Consider the following 26,272-nt stretch of genomic DNA (forward strand, 5'->3'; position numbering starts at 1 on the left):
TGTAGTTAAAGATGGAAATCCAAATGAAGAGTGTTGACACTTTGGCTCAGTTTATATCAATAATAATCAAAGTAATCTAACAATCTACTTATTTCCTTGTTAACTCAATATCTTACGTCTCTGGAACTGACTTTAAGAACCATGTTGCTGCTACCTGGGTCATAAATCTTTATTTTGTTGGGGATATTATTGAAGAACCCACATCATTAGTGTCCTCCGCAAACAAAGATATGATGCTGGGCTTGAATCATCAAAGACTCCACGTATCAGACTCCATGTAGTTTGCTTGATCACTCTCTAAGCCGTCTGCAAAGCTGGAGATCAACAGATCCAGGTCCCCTCCTTGATCAGTCTCATGTAATTCTTTCATGATGCATCAGATGAGCTCTGTGGGTTGTGACCTCTGCCACCACCAGAAGCCTGCAGGTCCTGGATAAACTAAAGAAAAGGGATGTGACTTTTGGTTACAGGGGATGTTTTCTGTGCAGCTTTCATCAGCTGCTGATGCTTTATGAGGCATGATGGAGGGAGTTTGCATCATGATGGTCACTAATCAGAAATTAAGTGAAACAGTTATGTGTTTTTTTGTGTTTTTAATAGCCACCCTGCTCATACCCAGACTTCACTATGAAGAAATATTTTTGATCCCTTTTTTTTTTTTTTTTTAATTAACCAGAATGAGATGATCACTAAAGTCAGTACTATTTTGTCAGTAACCATTCCAGTAGACTCCAAGATGATCTTGTTACACATATAGCTGAGTGGTCTTAATTTGCGAACCAAGCAATGCAAGTTTATTGATTTTGCTGTACTGCAAGCAAAACGAACATTGGCCTTTAACTGGAAGAAAACTGAAGCACCTACAATCGGTGCTTGGAGTAGAAATATGGCACAATGTATGTCAATGGAGAGAATAACATATACCTTGAAGAACAAATTAACAGTTTATGAGGGAATCTGGAAACCATTAAATGATTAGATTAAGAGTGGAGATATAGGAGGGCTTTTACAGGCTGAAAACCAAGACTGAGATATTTATATGGACTTGTGGTAGATCCCAGAAAAAAAAGAAGACACTGAGAACCTGTGTAACTTACATTTTTGTATATGTGAATGTATTTTTTACTTTATTCAAGGTACCTTTAAATGTAATAGAGATTCTGTCTTGTGTGTTTAACAGACTTTGAGAGAGAGATGAATGTGGGTGGGACGGGGTGTTTTGTTTGTTTGGGAGAAAATAACAAAAAATGACTTTTGCATTGTACAAAATGTTAAAGTAGTATTTATGTCTGTATAATGCACATTGTACATGGAAAAGTCAATAAAGATATTGTTAAAAAAAATTAACCAGAATGGCAGAGCACGATTACAAATTCAAAAATAAATACAATAATAAGAATATAGCTCTTTACAACATGAAATAACAGTGACATTCTTTGAAATAATATCAGAACTTGTTTATTTAGACAGAGGAGTGGAAGCAGTTTATTTAAGGGAAGACAGAGACATTGATCCACTCTCCCTGTGGTAATGAAAGCTGAGTGGCAAAGATGTAAAGACAGTTAAAATCCAGCAGCTCATTAGCAGGTGAAAAGAGATGACCTCTAACTCTGTTGAATTACAACAGAGTATGAAATTAATTATGTAAAGAGTAGATTGCGCTTATTTTGATCACTTTGTTCTTGGTACTCATAATCAGATTTCATCTTTTGTAAATCTTGAAGTCATTAGCTTTGATGGACTCCATGTGCACTGGAGCTGCTGCCTGTGATTTTGATGTCCAGCACACTACCACAATCAGGCTCCAGTTTCTTTCCTGAGAAGTTGGCTGCACATCTAACAGACCTCTTAATGGCGGACCATGTAACCACGACAGCCCAGGAACCTTCACATCCCCTTCAACGTGGCATGAGATCGGCCCTCAGACAGCTGGTTCTTCAGTGGTTTTTAACACTTTTATAAACCATCGTTTTGATGCTCATCTGCAAGCTGGCCATCTTCATCAGATCACTGACCTGACTGCATTTGACCTTGTGGTCAAAGACTTAGTGGACTAAAAGCTGATCTTTGATGGCTTTAGACTCTTGAAGACTTTTCTCTCCACTGTTGGATCCTGGATTTCTCAGACAGTAGTGAAACATGACAATCAACATGAAGAGTGTTGACACTTTGGCTCAGTATATCAATAAATAATCAAAGTAATCTAACAATCTACTTATTTTCTTGTTTACTCAATATCTTATGTCTCTGGAACTGACTTTAAGAACCATATTTTACCAGGAACTAGCCGCTACCTGGGTCATAGATCTTTTTTTTTTGGTGGGGATATTATTGAAGAACCCACATCATTAGTGTCCTCCGCAAACAAAGATATGATGCTGGGCTTGAATCATCAAAGACTCCACGTATCAGACTCCTTGTAGTTTGCTTGATCACTCTCTAAGCCGTCTGCAAAGCTGGAGATCAACAGATCCAGGTCCCCTCCTCGCTCAGTCTCATGTAATTCTTTCATGATGAATCAACTGAGCTCTTTGGGTCGTGACCTCTGCCACCTCCAGAAGCTTGCAGGTCCTGGATAAACTAAAGAAAAGGGATGGATGGACTCTGTAAGCTCTCTCTCATTAAGTCTGTCAAGGGTAGGATGAAGCTTGGTGACAGTTCAATCAGTAAGACTGACTGTCTTGATGCTCATTCATTATTTACAGTCTGTGAGTGTTTCAACCTCACACGTTGTAAAGATCTTATCCCTGTCAGAGTTTAAAACAGTCTCTCTCTGCTGCTGTCATCTTTGTAGTGACATGTTGGGATCTTCCTCCACAGGGTTTACCTTCAGTTTCAATCATACTCAGGATAGTTTCACCATGCTCATCTGAAGTCCTGCTCCACATCACATCCATCTAATAACAGAGGCTGCCAACAACTCAATACAACCTGTTCTTGTTAAACATTATGTCAATGTTACATTGATATGAAATGTTTTCTATCTTCTCCACGATATTCCTCCTAGTAAACACAGACACAGAAATATTCATATCCCCCATCTGTCATAGCTTTGTACAGTTAGAAATATAAATTAAAGTATCAAGTTGTTCAGACTCATTACCATCCAGTTGTGGCCAATTAAACTAATCAGCTCTATTATAATGCATTATATTATCAGCTATTATCTTGTTACAATGACACCTTTCAATGGAAGGGTGGCAGCAAAAGTAGATGTGTTGGAAGCAGAAAAGATAGGTGGGTGTAAGGAGAGGAGCATCTTTCTGTGGTGGCTGCCATCAGCCAATCTGTATGCCCCTGCTGTCCTTTAAGACCATCTGGTGGCCTTGAGGAACACAACAAGTTCAAAGCGTTGACTTGGCCTCCAAATTCCCCAAATCATAATCCAATCCAGCATATGTGGGATGTGCTGAACAACCAAGTCCAGTCCATTGAAGCCTCACCTTGCATTTTTCAGGACTTGAAGGATCTGCTGCTTGCGTCTTGGTGCCAGATCATAGACTGTATAAATAAAGGACGTAGTATCCGTGACGTCACCCATCTGTTTCTGAAGCGCTGTTTTGAAGCCAATCGTCGGCGGGAGCCATATTGGAAATGTACAACTCAACATAACTGCTGTCGAGCAAGTGTGATGTACAGATGCGGGCTTTGAGCCTCCTCGCTAACAACTACAGTGTTCACGTCTGTCAATCAAGTCAGCTGTGCCTCTCGTAATGGAAAACTTGTAATCTTAATATCATCAAAATTGCAGCGTTCTGACAAAATTCACCCCCCTCACAGTGTTTGCTGTTCGAGAAATGAGCTATCCAGACTACACTTGTTTTTTGTACCAGGCTGTAGACATGTTTATTTCTGCGGTAAAGATCGGCTTTTTTGAATTGGTGTGTATGTGGTTTCTGGTTCTTCCGGAGCCAGCCTTTAGCGGATCCTTGATGAACTGCAGTTTTTAACACTTCCGCACTGGCCTCAGTTCTCGCCGGAGGTTGTCATTTGAAGTCAGTTGGAGTCCATGTCTCATCAGGTCAGGACCTAAACAGCCCTTACCCAACAAGAAGTAGGGCCTTACACAACACAGGTGGTCATAATGTTTATGGCTGATCAGTGTAAATGAAATATGTTAGGTTTAAGCCAACTCTTGATAAACACCTTAAAAATGTATCTGATTGGGGCACTGTTGGCCTAGAAGTTTAAACACATGCTCCATATACAGAGGCTATAGTCCTCATTGCATTGATCACCGGTTCAATTTCTGGCCTTGACCATTTGCTGCATGTCTTGTCCCACTCTCAGCTCCCCACATTTCTTGTCTCTCTTCAGCTGTCCTATCAAATAAAGGCAAAAATAGAACTTCAACAAAAAACTGTGACCATTCAGTCGAGCACGCATGCACCAAGCGGCAACGTCTGGTCTCAAAATATGAAGCCCATGCGGAAGTGTTATAAACTGCAATTCATCGAGAATCCGCTTGGGGCTGGCTGCAGAAACACCGGAAACCACATAGACACCACTTCAAAAAAGACGATCTTTGCAGCAGAAATAAACATGTTTACAGCCTTACACCCAAATAAGGACATGACTGACTTGACTGACAGGCTGGAACACATAGCTGTTGGCTAGGAAGCTCAAACCCCACCTCTTTACGTCACACTCTTTTGGATGAGTTCAGCATTTCCAATATTGCTCCCGCCGACAATTGGCTTCAAAACAGCGCTCAGGAACAGATAGGTGATGTCACGGATACTACGTCCATTATTTATACGGTCTATGGTCTGCACATGACAGATGGATTGTTCCACAGAATCCAGGATCAGCTGACCTTTAACAGACCTCATTTGTCCAAGCAGTTTGGTTTAAGAGGCATGTTCAAGTAATCTCTGTTATGAGTAATTAATGTTGCCTGAACTCATGTTGACAACTTTTACTGCCTCTAAATGAAAACATCAAAATTTCACCACCAAAATGAAAACCACAGCAAAATCTGCTTTCAGTAACAATTAATTTAAAAAAGTAATAATTTCTAATATTGTACAAGACTGCATTGAAATAAGGGGGATTATATTGGTGAACTGATGCCTCAATTTTAGGTTTTAAAACAGTTATTTGGTTTGATTTTAATTATGCAATGTCTCCCCCTGGTGTTGTATTCTGTCGCTGCAGTTGTGTAAAACTACCCTTCACCATCCAGTCTATGCCCCCCTTACATGTGAAACAGAGCTGGTCACTCTAAATCATGTGACAGGCTCCACCTACTGTTGGTCTCAGGATGTTACAATCAGAGAATCACAAGCATGCGTCCCTGTGAGGTGAGTTACAACACACTGTGCTGATTGTTTCTGCACAAAAATGATTCTGCATGTTTAAATGAAGCAACAAGAAAAAGAGGCAATATTTTCAGATTTATTTAACTTCAATATTGCATACATACAAAGTGTCTAGAAAGCTACAAAATATCTACTATTATCAAGAAGGCATCATAATGTTACGGAGCAAAGACAAGACCATATGCAGAACACAGAAACATTGCAGAGCTTCTTTACTCTCCTGACGCTCCAACTCTTTACTTTATCATGGATACGAAAAGATATCACACATCTGTACCAAGAAAAGCTAGGATATAATTTTGTACAAAGCACCTTTTTACAAAAAACGAGTCTGCACACAAAACTCAAATGTGTGTGTGTTTGATAACTATATGTGAGCCGTGTGAAAAATCACTTTAAAGCCGCCATCTGAGAAAGGGTCATAAAACAAAACAAGGTACCAGTACCTACTCTTAAACAGAATAACAACAAACAAGAGCTAAACTGCTGATCTGTTTGCAGCATGATTCCTCACCCTGGATGAGTCATTGATTTTTTTTTTTTTTGTAAAACATGTCCACTGTCTCTTCAAACAGTCCACCAGACATTCATGTCATTAAACGCATCAGTCCTGCTGTTTTAGTGTTTTCACCATATGTCCAAATGTACCAGCAGTGCAGCAGAAACACCTTCCCCATCTCAGTGGGCTTTAACAAACAGACAACCTCATCACAAAACCAAGTACGATTGTATACAAGTACAATAAGAAAACAGGAACAACACTAAGTAATCATTAAATGTGAACAGATACACAGCGTAAACAAAAAAAGTCTATAACTCTCCACGGTGTCCACAGGACTGTGGCGAAATACTGAATGATGGAACTTTTTCTGCATCCAGAGACATTGTCCGCAACTATTAAGAGCTTTTTCCATTAAAATACTCCAGATGATTATATTTTTCTAAGAAACAGGAGAAGTTTGAGTAGTAATAGTGTTTACAGTGGAAATATTAACCTTGACGGCCTCGTCCACGCTAGGAAATATGAGGAATTTCAGATTGGAGCGCATTAAAACAGTCCAAGAGAATCCAGGTCTGAACCTGTTTTTAAAGGTCACTAATAAATAAACTTCTCTGACAGACGGATAATACAAGCTTGTCACTCCCTGCTTTGTTAACACACAGTCTGCATCATCAAAAGGTATTGTGGCGTTATAGTGAAGTTTCACATCGTGTGGTTTGTGGAGTATAGAAATCATAATGTTCCTAAAGTCAGTGACACTTGAACCTGCAAGTGTGCACGAAGCAGAGGCTGCAGTGTTTTCTAAGCGAGTCAGCGGCTGTGTCCTGTATCAGCAGGTCTCTCACTCTTTGACCTCAAAAGCAAAGAAATTCATCAACTACATCATTTGTGAAAGCACTTTACAAATTTTGAATATATCTGTCATCTAGCAGGAAATCACTCTCCCTTTCCGTCATAATAATCCTTCAAGAAAAAGGCAATGTGGTGATTGGTTTCGCTTTTGTCTCTTTTTTTTTGGTCTTGCAATGTTTGATTTTTAATTTCTGTCAGATTTTTTTTGTTTGAGCTGGAAATTTGTAACCAAAGGCACTTCCTTGCTACCATGCAGGACTTGACAAAAGAGTGGTGTTATCTGTTTTTGGTCTTCTACAACTGGAAAGGCAGTCAGTCTGTGTTTGTGGTACAAAAAGGCTGATGTTTCAGGAGCGTGTGAGTGTCACAGAAAAATAGAACCTGTGTTTTCCTATTTCTGAACATGTTCAAACTTAAAAAGTGTGCTGCCTCTGAGCAACAACACAAACTGTGTTTCTAGGAGTGTACCAGGTAAAAGAAACAAGATGTCTCAGATGCAAGGGTGTTCCAGGTAATAAACGGTACAGTGTTTTCCGTGTTTTGACCACAAACTTAATTTCAAACCAAAGCAAAGGGATCATGTTAGAGCGTATTTTAAGGCACTGTACATCTACACTTTGGCAGATAGTATTGTGAATTTCTTACACAACAAATAGAGTCTTCCCCGCGTAGAGATCACAGCTTTAGTGGCATCTTTTGGAGTTCACACAGCTTTAACATGTTTTAAGGCTGGGCGTCGGCGTAGGCCACAGAAACATGTGAACATGAAGGCAGCAACACTCTGACTTAGAGTCATTACACAACAACTCCAGAGGGGGGCGATATTCTCAGAGTCTTTAAAGGGGCCACAGCAAACTGAACAAACCTTCTTTTTATAAGGGATTTGTGATTATTCATACTGTTGATTAAAAGCACAGATCTAACAGGGGGGAGAAAAACTCAGTCCAGGACCAGGAGAAGGGACAAAGTGCTTTTAGAGTGATTTTTAGGCCTGACTATAACCTAAACATTCCCCTATCAGCGGCCACAGAGATATTTGCAGTAAAGGAAAGAGTAGCAGGTGGTTTTTATGGAGCAGAAGCAGTCGTAATGATTGTTTCACAGTGCATTCATTCGATTAACGTCTAAGACTTGGAGTGCTTTAACAGGAATAAATAAAGCAATGACGGCTAGAGTCTTTAAGAAAACTAGTTGTGCACCTACTGCCTCTGAAGTAATGTCAGTTTTGTTCTTTGGAAACTCAATCGGCTGTGGGTGCTTGTCTGTATATCCACAGTATGTATGCTCACAATATTATGAATGAACAAAAAAACACTCAAACATATTACACAGACCACATCAGGCCGCTGATAGAAAAGGCCAACATCCTTTTTTTCTTACTCTACAGAACAAAGCAGAAGAAGACGACACACATTTCCATTGACCAAATGAATCGAGTAAATTCTTTAAAGAACGGCCACACGTATACCCAACAGAGAACAACTCAACATATTTAAAGGAGAATTCCCATATTCAAACATAAAACAACTGTACCGCAATTCACAGCTGCAGTCGAATAACAAACTCATTATATTAACACAAATTTAAAACAACTGACTTCACCCGATACCATGACCAGAAAGCATTGTGGGTGTGACTTTCAGGTAGAGGCACTGCCACTTTTCTTGAGTTTGGTAAGTCTATGAAAAGAGGGGGGGGGGGTTGAAGGCTTGGGTGTGGGTAGGTGTGGGTCCTCTCTCATTCCTTTACCAGTCTGTAGATATGATGCTGGGCACCGTGCTCGCTGTTTGAAACCTCAAACACACACGCCATACATAGCAGCGTCTCCTGCGTGTCCCTGTTTGTCACCACCTGAAAGACAACACACACTTTTCACTCTCCAGCAGGGGAACACTTTGTGTTACTGACATGTATGGAAAGAGATTCTGCAAAGTAGAAACATCAGGAAGAAGGTAAAGAGACTGTGGGGCTGTTTTTTAATCAGAAATATTAGAAGTCGAGCGTTTTAGAGTGTTTGTTTTCATGGTTATTCCTCCTCTCCTCGGTAAAGAAGAGAGCACAGAATACACAATTATGCATCTAAACTAAATTAATCTCCACAAGGTCATCCTGTGCATTAACATACCCGAAAGTATTCGGTTGTAAAGGATGAGATTGAGTTCTTGATAATCTTCATATTATAATATAGCTTAAAGCTCCTGGGAGGAACATTGAGTTGATTTTGGTGCCCCCTGTTGACAAAGTGTTACCTCCTTTGAGTTTGCTGATCCTGTTCTGGACATGCTAAGTAGTGATATCTGACAACAAATGTCAACATGCCCTTTTTAAACAGTCTAATGTATAAATATTCAACAGGAATATTTGTGGCGGAAAGAGGGGAGGGGGGAAGTCTTCTTTATTGTGCTGTAAATCGCCTCCTCTGACATCGCCCCCTTGTGGCACTTACCAGCATTAAAAACTCTGATTAAGACAATGGCTGTTTTCGAAACGGCCTGCTACATACTACCTACAAATGTAGTAGAAGGTAATATGTAGTATGACTGTTCTTTTCGATCTGTTATGCAGCATGCTGAGTCAGACATCACTGGATTTCTGGTTTCAGAAAGCGGAAGTAAACAACTGCCAAGCTGATAGAGAAACTGTTTCTTAAGCATCACTTATGATTTAAAAAGTTAAGAAGTGGTTTATATGTAACTGAATAGTTTTCATAGCACTTAAAAACGTAGCTGTCCCCGTCAAAAAAAGAAAAAGCAGAACGAGCGCTGTGTAAACAGCCATTGTCAGTCTTTTTGCTAACTGTCTTCTTTCCTTTGTAAATTTTGTCTCTTTCATAACCAGTTACACGCCCCTCACAGGAGCTTTAAGTCAACGACAGTTAAGTGATTTATCAGCTGATTAGGACATCACTCTTACTTACACTTACAGCCTATTGTCAAGCACTGATGTTATAAATTCATGCACATGCCTGTCATCATTCCTGTGTTAGAGCTCCAAGAGCAAAAAAGCGAACACTAGTTTTAAAGTAGAAGTTATGAAAGTGTCAGAAAAGAGGCATTGATTAATATTTCTGGGAATTTGTCAAACATATATTAAAAGTAACACAGGAAGACTCTCAGCTTTGAAACTCTCACAATTATTGTTTAGTTCTAAATATCTTTATCATTTCTAATTGCAACAAATGAACAAGTTTTAAGATTTCCCGTTTGATTTTATTTTCCTTTCTTCTATTTAAACCCTTTCCTTCCAACATTGCTCAGCAGAGGGCATCAGCAGTCATGATTAAAGCTCATGTATTATCTTTTTGTTCTCAGAGTTCAGAGCTTCTTAAAACTCCTCTACAAAGAAATTAAAATAGCATCTTCAAGCGTGAGTCTTATTGGAAAAATAACTTACGGGCTCTAAAAGGTTAGAAAGATGGGTTTCATGATGATCTTAGTCTAAACTTCTTTAATGCCTGTCTCTTTACTTGTTTTCTGCTTCCTCATGAGTGCTGACTGACACTTTAAGACCCCATGTGATGCTAATAACAGGGGCTCCTGCCCCCTCTTATCCTCCCTTTCCCCCTGCAGATAATGAGGCTCCTCACACTGTGTTTCATCCCCTGAGGAATGACAGAAATGTGGGACCAGCCAGAGAACTCATCTGAAGGCCCAGTCAACCTCCCACTCCTGTGTTTCTTTATAAAGCCACCAACACACGCCGACAGCAGAGAGAAGAAGAATGAGAGTCCTGGAGAGGGAGGTTACCCACTCAGGTCACTGAGGTGATTACCAATAAGATCGTGAAATTCTCCAGAACACTGTTCATCATGTATTTCTCTGGCAGGTGTTTTAGCTTATGGATGAAGTTGATCATGTATTCACACATGGGAGATCGGCTTATCCGGTAGACAAAGCGTCCATTCTCAAAGCGTGCGTATTCAGTCTGAGTGAGAGAGAAAACAACAATAAGGAAACAAGACTTAGAGTAATCATTTCAGCTTCAAGACTTTCTTCCTGTTCACCGTACACAAAGATTTGAGTTCATACCTCAACTTTCTCCACCACCTGCTTGCCAAAGGAGCAGACTTTTGTTGAACATGTGATGGTCATGTTCTCCGAGCTCTCGTACTGACTTGTGACTCCGTAGAAAGATCCAGAATCATCCTGAACATTGCAGTTTAAGTCAGCCTGTGAGAAACAAGAGGACAAACAGGTATTGAACAGGGGGCTGGGTGTAGAGGAATAAAAGACACAAACAACATTCTTTACATTTCATTCAACAGAAGGAGGCTGAAGGAAATGCATGACTCTGAAATGTTTTGATGTAGTTAGCTTTGTTAGCACCTGTTGTTCAAAATACTCTCTAAGGTCCTATTATAAAGAAGGATGAAATGTTATTCTCTGACAAAGTAATTGATTTTTTTGTGATCAATTTTTGTATTGTTATCAAAGATATGCAACATATAAAGACAGCGGCTGTATGGAATAGGCCAAGGCATTTCATAAAGTAAAACAAAGCAAAAGAAAGATGGCGACAAAGTAATTGATGATCACAGAGAGGAGGATCATAGAAAGAGAAAACAACTGGAAGAAGGACAAGGTGACGAACAAGATGTGAACATTTTATTATGCTGAGTTAGCATTTATTTTGTATCTTTAATTTTCCTCAAGTAATTCTTCAAACTCTGGGAACATCTTTACTCCTGCATGCCTGCAGACTACGGTACAATGCTATCTTTTTGTTCTTTTTGAACAAATCTTTTTCTTGTTTTTTTTCACAGAGCGCTGCACAGATATTGTGAGATACTGAACACAAACTCAGCATCACCTCCCTGTAGTGGAATAGTGTCATTTAATTGTCGATGACACTTAAGATTTTTTCATACAAGTTAGAAAAAAAAAAATCATTCATCAACATTATGTAACAGTTAAGTGCTTGTGAACACTACACTCATGTTTTGGAATGCACAGAGGACGCTGGAATAGAGCGGCTGAAAAGAGAGGAAAGTAATAATGAACGCTTGTGAGAAAAAATCCGGTCACAATCAGTTCAACCTGCAGCAAGAGAAATGATTATAACAAACAGGTGATTAAATTCACATCCGTCTGTTACAGAGTGACATCACTATTAAACTGTTGCCTTGTTTTGGCCTCTTAATAAATACAACAGTGATGAGTACTCTCCTTAAGCTCTGCTATTAGCCTTGGTCGACTCATGAGATAAATAACCGACTCTGTAACGTGGATGGGTATTAGATAAGCTGAAGTGTATGAAGCTGAAGAGAGCAGCAGTGTGGGTCTGTCACTTTGACATCACATATTATTTTTATCTGACACCAGATAATAATAATAATAATAATAATAATAATAATAATAATAATAATAATAATAATAATAAACTTTATTTATATAGCACTTTTCTAAACAAGGCTACAAAGTGCTTCCCAACAAAAAAAGCTGAGAAATTACAAAGCATAAAAAAACGGTGCAAACGGGGGAGAAAAAAGACAGAAGCAAAACAAGACATCTGAATGCAGAGCAAATTCAAGAATTAGGGGTGGAGAAATGCCTTCTTATATAAAAATGTTTTTAGTGAGGATTTAAAAGCAGTTAAGGTTGTGGACTGTCTAATTGTCAGTGGCAGGGAGTTCCACAAACGTGGAGCTCTGATTGAAAAGGCCCGGTCACCTTTTGTTTTAAGGCGGGATCTTGGCACAACCAGCAGAGATGCATCCACAGACCTGAGGGGCCGCTCAGGCACATAGGGGGTTAAAAGATTGCTTAAATAGTTTGGGGCCTGTCCATTTAAAATTTTAAAAGTAATCAATAAGATCTTAAAATCGACACATCTGAGATGATCTCATAACATCAAAAATTAATTCAGTACCTTTTTAAATTTCAAATACTGATTAGAATTGTTTTGTAGCCATCATTATGATGTGTCTTTTCCAGTGAGTATAAAACATTTAATCGTGTTGATTATAGCAGAAACTGTTTACATTATAAAACTGAGACAATAATAATTATAAAATCTAAAATTAGAATTCGATTAAAATATATTTTAACTGTTCCATTAAGCCCAGCATTTAAACATCTATGTTAATAATATCTGATAGGGAGGTTTAAATCTGTTCATCGAATATCAAACTGGAAAAATCTTGGCCACATCTGAATAAGCATGTTAATGTGTCCACATTGGAAACTGGATTCTAAAGAGGATGAAATGAAGTTGCGTTAAAAGACTGATTTACAAGGTTGAGCGGGGTCCGCTCCTGGAGGGCAGCCTTTCTATGCCCTGAACATCCTGTTCATTATGGATACAAAAAGACGAGACATCCTCCTACAGCATTCTCCTCCTTCATTAAGCAAAGCAGTTATACTTTCATTATTGTGCAGATTCTGTCTTTCATTTGAAATTTAGATTGGCCAGTCACTTCAAAAGGAATTTGAGGGGACTTGGTCCAAGTGCATACGGACCTACTTTGTTGCCTGCCGCTAGTTAGCATTTTGCATCAGGGAGGAAATACATGCAATGTTTAAACAGCCATTAGGATTGCAACCAGGTCACTCCATTGTTTGGAGATATTACATTGAATTAGTGAGTGCTTTGATCAAAAGCTCTCCTGCTATGCAAGTCCAAATACAGCCGAGTGCATTCTGCAAACATTAAGAGAGCAATCTTCTCTGTGTAGAATAATTACAGCCAATCACCAAAGAACAACCTGAACAGACAGGACGGGATCCTGCTTCCATGTTCACAAGGTTACAATCATCTTTAGACGCGTGTGTTTTAAACATAATCAAGCTGTAACAGGGACGTTTCGCTCCATGCTCATCAATCTTATCAATGCCACTGACGAATGACACTCACCCAGAATTTAATGAGGAAAAATGAGTTCTGGGGACCTTTTCCATACAGCTCCTTCAGTCCTCCCTTCTTTTCTGGGAATTTGTCGTAAATCTGACGGATGTCCACCGACTCCAGCAGGGCGTCACTGTAGGAATGATTTGTCTGTCCGATGTGTACAAAGAGGTGCTTGTTGTACTGAAAGAGTAAAGAAACAGAATCAGATGAATGAATACGGTGCTGCTCCATTTTGATTTTTGAAGTGAAACCAAAGTCTATCCAGTCTGAATTTCAATATAATTACCTCACAGAGAACAAAGAAATGATCTAAAGCAGTATTAGATATCATTATGTAGAGAGAGGGAGGTTCACTGAGACAAACAAGGCAATTCTGACAAATAAGCACAACAGATGCATGTGGAAGCTGGATTACACTGACAGAAATACCCTCTGATGATGAGGAATTACCCTCTGCAACGTTGCTTTTTATTTGGCTGTCTGCACGGTTTTAGGTATCTGATTTTTATTGTATGATGTACAAATTAGATAATATTATTCTCCTTCACTGAAACCACAGACCAGCTGATCCCCTGATTTGTATTAAATCAGGCTGAAATCCTAGACTGCTTCACCGAACTTCTAAAGCAAGTCTGAACAAATGTTATTCATCATCAAATTTCCTCAGTAAAGGATGCTATGCAACAAAAAAATTATCAACATACTTCTATTTTAAGCATCATATTTTAAAAACCTCCAGTACATACTGTTTTTGTGCATGTGACAGAAATACCTCTGCTTCAAAATGAATGCATCAGTCTAAACTCCCTAAAAGGAATGAAATGTGTTTTGCTAAAAAAAAAAAAAAAAAAAGGTTAGTTTGCTGCATTTTTTCTACTTTAACTAAGAAAGCTTCAACTTGCATTTAAAACCTGTGAACAAATCATTTTTTAAATCTAAAGTCCATGATGCATAGCAAAAAGCAGAGAACACTGGATTCTCAGAGTTTGGTGTTCCTTGTTGAGACGGTTTGAAACCCTGTCATGTGGTGTTGCACACTGTAAGTCTACAAGCTCAAAGATTGGCCTCTCCAGCACGTAGCCTTAAGGGCAAATACAACAATTTCAACCATTAAACTGAATGTAAGACTAATGGCTGTTGTCACAAAGTATTTATACCGAAGGGAAGTGCAAAGGAAATGTGGACAAACATGTAAGAATAGCTAAAGCAAACAAGACGTGTGGGACTTGATTGAACTCCCATTCACTGAGTCTGTGGATTGTATTAGCCGCAGTCTGAAGCATAAATCTACTTTGGCATGCATTTTAAGAAAGTGATAAATAAATAGTCCTTCATTATTTCTGCAGGTTTTCATGCTGTGTCTCTACAGGCCAGTCCTCTCTCTCTCAGCTTGTTTTGGCCTCCTCTCAGCTGACTCTCTGCCTGGGAAAATGTCCCAGTGTGTTCACACAGGAAAGGACCAGATGATAAGAGGTGGGAATGAACACATGAGATAGTAATTTTTCATGCTTTGGTTAAATGCTCTGCTCACTGAGTCGGGGTCTCTCTGTTGCTCTAGGAAGGCGGAGAACTCCACCAGTCGGAGTTTGGATGTACCGATGGAGCGGCCCTGCCATGCTGGTGCTGTGGGAGCTGCAGCTGCTGTGGGCTCGTAACCTGCAGGGAAACGCATACATTTTACCATACAGCATAAATATGTTTCAGGACATCATAACAAATAAATCCTGATGTCATTCAAGAACATTTAAAGGTTTCATTTAAGGTTTTTGAATGACATATTTCTGTGCAGATAGCCCCCCAAAATACATTTTTAAGTCATAGCACTGCAGCAGGTTGGACACCATCCAGAAAACGTGTGTGCACAGATGTTCCCTTAGCTTGAGCACTTGTGGGAATACTTTTTGAGTAAATTGAACAGTCTTCAATAGCATTAGTGTTCTAGAATAATACAGAAATAATCAGATGGCAACATCATTCAACGTGGCATCACATGACGTGACAAATGTGTCATCTCAGTCATGTCTGTATGAACGGCATGAAGATGTTTGAGTTTCTCTTTCAGGTATTTTCAGGTATTTTACTTCCTCCATTTACTCCATCAGTGTATTTGTTCTAGAGGGAGATAATCTGCTTTCACCAACAGTTTAATACTATGATTGTTCAATTGAAATTTAAGGAGGTTTTGGATTGCTTTTAGGGATGTCAACAATTAATCGAGTATTGTTAAGAACTTACTCAAACATATTTTTTTGTTTTGATTTTCTATCACATGGAACAAACATCATGTGGTCTCATATTTCGTTCAGCTATCAAGGAGGTGTTTTAAGTTTAAAGCATGTTTCGATGTGAATCAGCTGATTGAGGGGGCTGCAGCTGAGTGACAGGTCTCCACGAGTGCTTTTTTTTCTCCCCCGCGGACTGATTATGACCCAGTTGCGCTCCCGGTTGACACCTGACCACGTACAGATGCAAATTTTTCTCAATAAGAACAAGTCGACTAAAAACTGGACACTGTGAGTCTGAAATATGTTTCTGTTCAGTTCTCATGTTGAAGTCTGAGCCGTCACTTTTATGACTGTGTCCACGGAGATTATGAGCCTGCTCCACATGTTAATATTCAGAGTGTTCAATGTTTTGTACACCTCAATACGATCCGTAGCTATTGAATACTGTCAGTTATATACATTGTGTTGTGAAGGAAACTTTGATTCAGGGGAAAAAACATAGTTGGCAGTGTTTCTGACATGGAAAACGTTTTTTTTTTTTTTTATTATTTAATTGATAATTGATCATTAACATTTCCAAATATCGATCACAGAAAATACTTTTTTTTACATCCCTAACTGCTTTACATGAGGAAGGGAACCACGTGTGGAGATGGATAAGGCCTAAATAGTAGGCACATTTATATTGTTGTGCACATTATTGGATGTTGGGGTGGAGATCTTACAAATAAGCTGCATTATAGCTTCTTTGGATTCATCAAACTGCCGTAGAAAGCAGTGTACATCTCCATACAGTTTTTAATTGGGTAAAGACTCACTTGAAATGGCCGTTGTGACTGCTGGCTGGATGGGATAGGCTTGCTGGGTGAAAGGCTTAATACTGGAACAGAGAATCAAAGAACCATCAGTTAACACCTCCTCAGCACAGTGTGGTGAATGTTCTGAGTTAAAGTGTTGTTTTTTTTATAACATCAGTGTGGTACCTACTCTTGTGAAGATCCTGGCTGACCAGCTGATATCATACCCTGCCATAACTGCGGAGAATTAGATGTATAAGAAGACAACAAAGAAACAAACGACAAACAGCATCCAACTGTGAGCAGCTGTTAGCAACAAGATCAAACTGGCTCTTAGCTCCATGTTCGGTGCATGTAGTTATCTTGACTACCACTCCTTTTGATTGTGTGCTTATCTGATAGGGACAGTTGTGCAAAGCTGTGGTGTGTAATGTGATTTGGCCCGGGTGCCGGCGTTGTTGGCCCCGTGGGTGCCCTGGGTGAAGCTGGACAGGAGGGATCAATAGCGGGGTGTCGACGAGGGTCTTACCCCTGCTCCAGGGAAGGCTGGGCGCGGGATGCCTGGCAGTCCCAGCTTGTTGTGAATAGCCGTGGCAGAGACGATCTGAGCCGAGGACATGGAGGCCATGCTCTGGAGGGCTTTGTCCTTCACTGCCTGGTCCTTTAACAACAGTCACAAAAGGCTTAGCGCTCACACAGAAGGGGGAGGTGGGCTATGTTGCAGAGGCAGCAACAAGCACACTCCAAACAACATGCTGAAAGCAACCACTGACCTCTCTCACAACAGTAAACAGCAAGCAGGTTAAAAGAAGATGCATCTCTACTTTGCTTCTTAAGTGTGGGCTTTTTTTAAAGGAATGTGCCAAACAATCACAACTGGATTCCAACATACAGCGCTTAGCAGAGGTATGCACTTAGGAAAGTTTGTGTGTTGACTTCTACCACTAACGTACTTTTTAGAAAACTAATTCAGCAACACTTTTACCAAGGCTGCATTTCTCTGCATGTCAAAACACATCTAAACATTGTAAAGAATTTCTCAAGAAAATCTAAAGGACACTAAAAACCACTCGCTTAAGTGTTCTTTGCAGCTCGAGATGCTTTCTTTTAACGATTGGGAAGATGTTTGGTGAAAGGGGAAGCTTAATTATTGGAATTTTCATAGGAAATCGGAGCAGCACCGCACACTGTATGCTGGTTTGGACATTTTTCTTTAAGTACTGTGACAGAGTGCACACTAGCAAACCCATGCAGACTGACTGGTGGCAGAGTCTAAATGTAAGCATGCTGGCAGCAGATGCCGGTGAAGCAGAGTGAAGCTACAGTATGATAACGGTGTGATGGTACAAAGAGACATGGTTAGACTGTGAAAACAGGACAGCAGCTATTGTGTTAGTATGGCAGGAGGACATATGCACAACTAGCAGCTGAAGGACAGGCAGCCAAGAAAACAAACAAACAAGCAGAAACACAAAACAACTTACCATACTTGTGACCTAAATGCAAACAAACATGGTTTTATTGTAAATGTGTACATTTTTTGAGTGTTAGTTAGAACAGTAAAGGTCTGAGCTATACATCACAGAAGTCATTTTGTTACAGCTCAAAATGTCAATAAGAAACTTTCATGGTTTATCCTTATTCAGCCCCTAACACAGTACAACACAGGAGTAATGAGGGTTCAATAAACAGGATTATGAATGTTTTTTCTTTCAAGTTGTCTTTGCTCTCTCTGGGGATGTCTTGCTCTCTATAATTTTCACAATCTGATCAAAAGTCATTACTACAGAACGGTGCTGTAATGACTGTTATTTCACTAAAATGCCACAGACAAGACCAGTAACAGCAGGTTTTCATTGATACCCCTTTAGATGAAGGGCACACTCGTATTTCTCTTTGCCAATGAACTCTAATTTGCTTAAAATGAGAAAAGACAGGGATTCATACAAAAGCTGTCTGTTTTTCTTCAGGCAGCTGCCTTATCCTTTGAAAAAAACAGGCATTCATGTGGCTGGCTGCTTGTTTGACTTTCAGTTTCTCAGCACACACTCACACATAGAATAATGAGGGGTCATTAATTTACATTGAACACTGGGAGTGGAGCAAAATGTGAATGTCAAAATGTATAGTGGACTCTCCAAGAAAAGAGGGAAATGGTACATGAATGGTGAGCTCTTTCTTTGACATACAGATATTACATCAGAAAATACCTTCAATTACAGGTCAACATTATTCAAGATAACTTCTTTCCCAGTCTCCCGTTTTAATCTGCCGTTCTGAAAAGCTTTCTGTGATTTTAACAGATTTCAGTGTTGCTGAAATAACCGACAGGAACGCTCTGAAATGATGATATCTGACCTGGGAGGGAAGAAGGAAAGCGGCTGACAGTTACAGCTTTGAGAGAGTCTGGAGTTATCAACAGGTTGAGGGGAAACGGAGGGACTTCTAGAAAACAGCCAGCCAACATCGCACTGATATCCTCGGACCTTCAGCTTTCAGCCGCTCACACCAACAGCCAATGCCAACATGCTTCCCCACATCTGCACACTTTGGTTTGCTCTCACTGAATTAGTCAATGTTTTCATAATAGTGCATTTTATATTTGGTTTAAGCTCCTGTGAGGAACTTCATGTCCTGTGGAAGAAGTGGTACATCTTGGTCTGATTGGCTTTTGGAGGCATCAATATTAGTTTTCCACCAGCTAAAAACTCCATATAGGAGCATTAATGTAAACATGTGAGCATGCTGATGTAAGCACGTAGCTTGAAAAAAAATAAATAAATAAATAAATAATAATAATAATAATACTGATGATGATTATATTAATAATACGAATAATAATATTATTATTATTAATAATAATAATAATAGTAGTAGTAATCATAATTATAATAAAAATAATAATAATAGCAATAATTATAATAATAATAATAGTAATAATAACAATAATAATAATACAGATATTTATAATATTAATAATAATAGTAGTAATTATAATTATAATAATTCTAAAAAAATAATAATAATAGCAATAATTATAATAATAATAATGATAATAATAATAGTAATAATAATAATAATAATACAGATATTTATAATATTAATAATAATAGTAGTAATTAGAATTATAATAATTCTAAAAAAATAACAATAATAGCAATAATTATAATATAACAATAATTATAATAATAATAGTAATAATTACAGTAATAGTAATGATACTGAGAATAATAATAATAATAATAATAATAATTATAAAAAAATAATAATTGTAATAATTATAGTAATAAAATAATATTAACTTCATTCATAAAGTGCCTTTAAAAAGAAATTACAAAGCACTTTACAAACAACTTTTAAAAAGCAGTAGGCAGTAATTAGGAAGATATTATCCAACAGAAGTATTAAAACAATCATCAAAGCAATAAACTATAAAATCAATAAACAGCAATTCTAAAATAGTGATTTTTTAAAAATACGACATAGCAATAGCCTCACATAGCTGCTAGCATTGTTATAAATTTAGGGAATGTACCTTGGACGCAACTGGGCAATAAAAAATAATTTAATGGATGCTTGTAACAGCATTAAAGGTCTGTTGTGTTTTTTCTTAGGCCAGGATATGGTGAGTAGGTTTAACCCAAAGTGTCAGCCTGAAAACTCCAGTATTAATGAACACAGACTATCATTATCATTTGCCTTCATGTTTTTAGTAAGAAATTATCGTACTATTTTTGTCGGTGTAAATAAAAATGTCCTCACTAACTCTAATATTTGCTGTAACCAGCTGTTTTAAAAGCAAAGGCTGTTAGTACGTGATGAAAAGAAGAAGAAACAAAGTCTACAGGACAGGGTCAGTATGTCAGGGGACGGAGGAGAGATGAACGGAGATGATGGAGGGGGAGGTTAGAGAACAGGAAGAGACTACAGTCAACAGAGGATTTTTTTGGTTAGGGGGAAATCAGAGCAACAGGCATTCACTCTGTAACCACGGGAAACAGGAAGTTAAGACGCACAGCAACCAACAAGCCCACAAGCAGAGAAGCGCATACCTTTAGCTTGGAATGAAACTCACGAGATTTCCTTCTGGCAAGAACCTGAATGTGACTAGACACCTGCGGGGTAGGGGAGGGGAGGAAAACAAAGGAAGAGCCTGTAACCATGGCAATGAAAAGCCCCCTGCAACTGGGCAAAGCCAGACGTACCTTAATGGCAGCTTGGATTTCTCGAACTTTCTTTCTTGCTAAGACCTGTATGTGACTAGACACCTCCATTAAAAAGAAGAGAAAATGGAAAATAAAAAACAAGTACAACCAAGAGAAGAAGAAGACACATTTCTGTTTAACATAAAAACACCTGAATGTGACGCGGTCCATAACAAAGGCATCTTTAAACCACACACCTAGCTAACAGCTGATAATGCTGGGTGCTGTCGTCACTTAAGTGAGCTGATTAAGGAGGATGCAGGCCCCTTTAGCTCACATTAGGAGCACCCAGATGTGATCAGCTGTGTGTGGAATAACAATCGGCTGCTATAGTATCCTCCTGAGAGCCAGGTGAAGCATTTCACCAGCCATCTTTACTCCTGCCAGTCTCACCGTTTAAAGTTATTTCATGATGAAACACAACAGTGCAAGTGTCCGTTTGAGAAAGACTGATATATGTTGATGGCACGTTCAAGGGCGGTATTTTGGTTTTAATGAGCATGAGGAGGTTTATTAGACAAATCTAGTGTTACCTCTGTGGGTCACTAATGGCTTTTAACCCATCATGAAAGTTGAGTGGTCTCTGACTGTTCTTTTATTGGATGTTTATTTGCTCTTACGGTGTTTTCTTTTTTTTTTTTTTATTATTTATTTTATTTTTGTGTGGGTTTTTATTTTATTCTTATCATTTATTTTATTTTTGTGTGTTTTTTGTGTGTTTTTTGTGTTTTTTATTTATTTGTTTTATTTTTGTGTGTTTTTATTCAATTTTTTTATATTTATTTTATTTTTTAATTTATTTTTAATTTATTTTTTGTGTGTTTTTATTTCATTTTTTATTATTTATTTTATTTCTGTGTGTTTTTATTGTATTTTCTGTTATATAATTTATTTTTGGTTTATTTTTTATTATTTATTTTAATTGTGTGTGCTTTAATTTCATTATTTGTTTTATTTTGTGTTTTTTAACTATTTTTAAAAAGTTTTTAATGTATTTTATTATGATTATTTTATTCTATTTTATTCTCTGACAGTGTTTTATGTTCTGTGTGTTTTATTATTTTACCTCTCTTAGCAGCACTTTACTAAACTTGATGTTTTCTAAAAATGTGCTATATAAAAAAAGTGGATTTGATTAATGAGAGAATTAAATGTTTTCTTGCATCTTAAGTTGATACATAAACTACAGATGAAACAATGATTTGATTCAGTTGATTCATATAAAACCAATCAGATAATTTCAAGCAATCGATTGATTTAATTGTGTCTTAAAGGAAAAATGCTGGACAAATCAAGACACGTTGTGGTTCAGGGTTATCAAATTTTAAAGTAAGTTCAACAATTTTGTTTTTTGGGCTGTTGAAAAAAACAAAACATTTAAAGGTGTTTCTTTTGGCTAAACCTAGCATTTACTGTGAAATTAGTTTTAGGATATTGAAGTACACTACAAGTCAAGAGTTTGGAAACCCCTTCTCAATCAAGGGTTTGTATTTATTTTAATTATTTAAAACACTGTAGATTTATACTGAAGACATCAAAACTATGAAATAACATACATGGAATTATTTAATTAACAAAAAAGTGTTAAACAAACCAGAATATGTTTTATATTTTAGATTCTGTAAAGTAGCCCCCTTTTTCCTTCATGACAGCTTTGCACACTCAGTATTCTCTCAGTCTGCTTCATGAAGTGGTCTCCTGGAATGGTTTCTAATTAAAATGAGCCTTGTAGAGAGTTCATTTGTATCTGTCATGAGAAGTATAGATGAGTAAATGTCTTCGTCTGTGATTTAGTTTCCCCCAAAAAAGATCCTCCCTGCTCACATCCCCATGAACATAAACATTAAATGCACCGACAGTAATGGATGTGAGGAACTAATAGTAAACACGTCTCTCATTCTGATTCTGTTAGAGAGAAACCACACTGTCGTTCTTATCAATTCCCTCACTGATCAGAGGTTACTGTGTGTTTATCATGGTCATTGAGTCAGTGGTCATACAGGGAAGTTCCTGTTTAGGAGCGTGGTCAGTCAGGGGGGAACTGAAGCACCATCAGAGCTTTGATTTGACTTCAGTAATCAACACTATCCTTTGATTTCTTTTAGCACTTTAAGTCCTGAGACGCACATATTTAATATATATTATTTTCATTAAATGTATGACATTTTAACAGCACTGACTAATAACTGCATCACTGACTTTGATCAGAGATGGTACCTATTGACTAAGGCGTCCACTTTCTTTATTAATAAAGGCCTCAGAACTGACCGAGTGGACAACCTCAATGATTTACCTATCAGAGGGATTCTGTTGTTCATATTGTATGTTTGCGTTTTTCAAGGAGGGAAAGTGTCTACATTTTTTTATTTAATTTTGCACAAATTTACTTCAACTGTAGCTCCAATTTCTAATCTTCATTTTTTGTCTTTTTTTGTTTGTCTCTTGCAAGATAAATGCAACAGTCTGCACACATTTGCATCTGCTGCCACATGACACTCATGCAGCTGAGGTGTCTCTCATCTTACCTGCTTACGAGTCCTCGTCTTCCCGGTCCGCAGCTTGATGTATCTTGCTATCAGCTCATTCCGACCTGCCAGAAAGAGAAAAGGAGAAACGTGTTTAAAATATCTACAGAATAAATTCAGAAGTAGAGTCCTAATGTCAGGAGAGGAGTTACAATTTTGTAGGAAATGTTTTAAGGATTTAAAAACACTCATGGCATCGGGTTTGAAGCTGTTTGACCTTAACAGTTAACTGAGTGTGTAAAAGTATTCGTGATTATTCAGCGTCAACACTGACTCAAGAGCTTTTGTGCACACTTTGCTTGATAGTTTGTTTTCAAGTGATGAACAAAACACTCAGAGTTTAGATCAAAAAACAAAAACTAGGATAACCACCAAAAAGGAAGGAAGTAAAAAGGTGAATTCTGCTGAAAGAGAAGTGTTTCTCACTTTAATCTAATCTGAAGACTTCCTGTAAGAGGTTGGACTGAGTGCATAAAGTGGGAGGTATTCATTAACGACTGCTGTTCATTTTAATGAATAGGTAGATCATGGAGATAATATAAGAAGGAGGAATTATACGTAATAGTTAATGATTTTGATGTTCAATTAAAAATTTTGAGCTGATTTTAATGATATGACGATTTAATGAATACCTCTGAAAATAAATTACTGAATCAAAGATATTCTAAACCTCGCTCACTCCTGCATCTTGCACTATGTTGCAGTTGTCTTTGTATTTTTCGTACATTAGTTTAAGAAGCTTTCCAGGAAGTAGTCATGAATTCACCTTCAAAGGTATGAACTATAAGCTTTATTATCATATTTAAAGTGCATGCAAATCTGAAGATATGTGTATGCCTCCTAAACAAACCCGGCCCACTGTGCTTGTGAAAACACCACGTTACATTAGCATGAAAAAAACTCACTGCAGCACAGCCTTTCAAATTAATCTAATTCAATCTCATTCTCTTCAAAGCCTGTCGCTGTGAAAGGAAACAGACCTAGCTGTTCATACTATTACAGAAAATAATGGCAACTGAATATATTGGGCTTAAAACAGTGCAGCTCTGACTAAATTATAATTAAAGCATAGCTTTGTACAGGTTTCCAATTAACAACGGCTCCAAACATTCTTCTGCCCTCAGCTCTGCTCTAATTGCTGTAGCAATGCACATGACCCCTGCTTAGCCCTTTCATATGGTAATAACATGCCGCCAAGCAAAACTATTACACAAATTATAGGTAAAGAGGCACTCTAATTATGTGTCCAGCTGTAGCCAACCAACACCATGGATCTGCTCTGCTCCATAAAATGCACCGAACCTCTCAATACAATGAAACATTTTTCTACATTCACCTCATTATCAATTAAAGGCCCACTCGTGTGATGACACAATTGGACCGCAGCAAGCCGCCCGTGTGCTAATAAGCCGTATCTTAGGGAATCAGAAGAAAATGCATTTTCTATGAATGGGAGAACGTCAAGGGTCACAGAATGTGACAGAGAACGAAGACACGTGAATCTATAGACCAGAGAAAACTGAGAGGTTCGGTCCGTCTCTGGTTGTTTATATTGTGCAAACAGGAGAGTCGGTTCAAAGAGTCTTCCATGAATATTCAGTGCTCTTATGTAGCTCAGCTGTAATGAACAAGGGGGTTTGTAAGGGTATAGATAATTGAATTATAATCCCCAAAAGTAATCATCTCTGAATAAGAAATACTTAAACTTACAACTAATACATGTTTCATTTTTAGGCCAAAAAGTAGCAGAAAATACAAAGATTTTTCAGAGTCCTTTATCACTGAAATGACGTTTCATTTCTCAATTGACAACCAAAAGCTCCAGATTTTACTGATCCATCATCAAAAACTGCTTTTAATGCCAATTTAAGGCAATAAAGTTACACCAATGATTAACCCTCCTGTTATGTTCGTTTCTCTGGAACACCAGTGTTCCTGGGTCAATTTGACCTGGGGCATATTCAATTTTTCAAAAGTGTCAGAACCCCAAAAAATCCCAATACACATTTTTTTTTAATCAAATTTTTAACTCCATTACTAACCACTAAAATCAAGATTTAGTCCATTGGTATTCTTTAATTCTCACAGATCATGGTTCAATGAAGATAACTCACTTGTTTTTCATTAAAATTCATGTTAAAAACTTTCTTTAATGTACATTGGAAAGCCCTAAATATAAATACATCAGTTTTACATGACATAGATTTTTGTTTATTCTATTTTAAATTTTGAATATTTTATTTTTTATGAAGTGATGTTGATAAATTAACTCGACTCCTCTTCTGTCACATGCTGCCCAGATTTTTATGCTGCATTTAGCTGGTTTGGAAGACATATATTGCCTAAAATAGAATTTAAAAAGGGTCAATTTGACCCGCAACAGAACAGGAGGGTTAAAGGGTTAAAGTTATTGCAATCATCTAGGTTTGTTTTGTTAATTGAATGGATATGAAAGATGTTTGAATTCCTGTAACAAAGGTTTTTGTTTTTTATTGTAGAAACTGTCCTGAGAAAAGTGAAACAAGTCAGGTTTTTAGTTGAGTTAAAGGTTAGTGAAGTATTTTATTGTCTCATTACTATTACAGTTCAAAGGTAAGACTGAAGTGTTCATCAAAGCTCTCTAAGTCTAAACAAACACACGTCCTATAAACTTGTCAACAACAGGAGATCTTTGATACCTGCAGCACCTGGCCTCACGCCACACCTGCACTCTTTGTTGTTCCTTTAAAAGAAAAGGGAGGAGGGCCGGGCTCTGACACCGAGCTGTAGTTTGTTAAAGGTTGACCCCGCAACTCTTTTCACACCGAACAACTGGGGCAAGGCCAGCCTGAGTGAACACGGTCACATGACCTCGCAGGACAAATAAACAACAGCTGGGGATTTACAACTCCAGCCTGCGTGTGCAGTGTGTGTCTGCAGTGTAAACTTTACTGCATGAAGCAGGGAGTAGCCCCATTTTCAATAATTCACACACTGTGGAAACATAACATGACAATACA

At 38.0% G+C, this 26,272-nt stretch overlaps 1 protein-coding gene and 1 long non-coding RNA gene across 11 annotated transcripts in view; one reads left to right on the forward strand and one right to left on the reverse strand.

Annotated features, from left to right (window-relative positions):
* LOC117810209 overlaps positions 1 to 15,259 on the forward strand; it is a 33,772-nt gene extending 18,513 nt beyond the window's left edge. Inside the window, exons 2-4 of the long non-coding RNA XR_004630736.1 lie at positions 10,245 to 10,438; positions 14,868 to 14,994; positions 15,080 to 15,259. This is a non-coding gene — a long non-coding RNA (uncharacterized LOC117810209). The remainder of the gene's footprint in view (positions 1 to 10,244; positions 10,439 to 14,867; positions 14,995 to 15,079) is intronic.
* tead1b (TEA domain family member 1b) overlaps positions 5,384 to 26,272 on the reverse strand; it is a 54,533-nt gene continuing 33,644 nt past the window's right edge. For 2 of the 10 annotated variants that reach the window (XM_034679895.1, XM_034679896.1), the window contains exons 4-14: positions 23,274 to 23,338; positions 20,596 to 20,811; positions 18,028 to 18,039; positions 17,073 to 17,204; positions 16,734 to 16,780; positions 16,565 to 16,626; positions 15,053 to 15,177; positions 13,528 to 13,701; positions 10,704 to 10,844; positions 10,447 to 10,599; positions 5,384 to 8,526 (exon numbers count right to left, since the gene is read on the reverse strand). In XM_034679895.1, the coding sequence (XP_034535786.1) occupies positions 8,413 to 8,526; positions 10,447 to 10,599; positions 10,704 to 10,844; positions 13,528 to 13,701; positions 15,053 to 15,177; positions 16,565 to 16,626; positions 16,734 to 16,780; positions 17,073 to 17,204; positions 18,028 to 18,039; positions 20,596 to 20,811; positions 23,274 to 23,338 (1,241 nt within the window). In that variant the 3' untranslated portion in view covers positions 5,384 to 8,412. The remainder of the gene's footprint in view (positions 8,527 to 10,446; positions 10,600 to 10,703; positions 10,845 to 13,527; positions 13,702 to 15,052; positions 15,178 to 16,564; positions 16,627 to 16,733; positions 16,781 to 17,072; positions 17,205 to 18,027; positions 18,040 to 20,595; positions 20,812 to 23,273; positions 23,339 to 26,272) is intronic. The other 8 variants (XM_034679904.1, XM_034679905.1, XM_034679897.1 and 5 more) reach the window with 7 other exon arrangements.

This window comes from Notolabrus celidotus, chromosome 3, assembly GCF_009762535.1.
Source record: "Notolabrus celidotus isolate fNotCel1 chromosome 3, fNotCel1.pri, whole genome shotgun sequence".
In the NCBI taxonomy this organism is placed as follows: domain Eukaryota; kingdom Metazoa; phylum Chordata; class Actinopteri; order Labriformes; family Labridae; genus Notolabrus; species Notolabrus celidotus.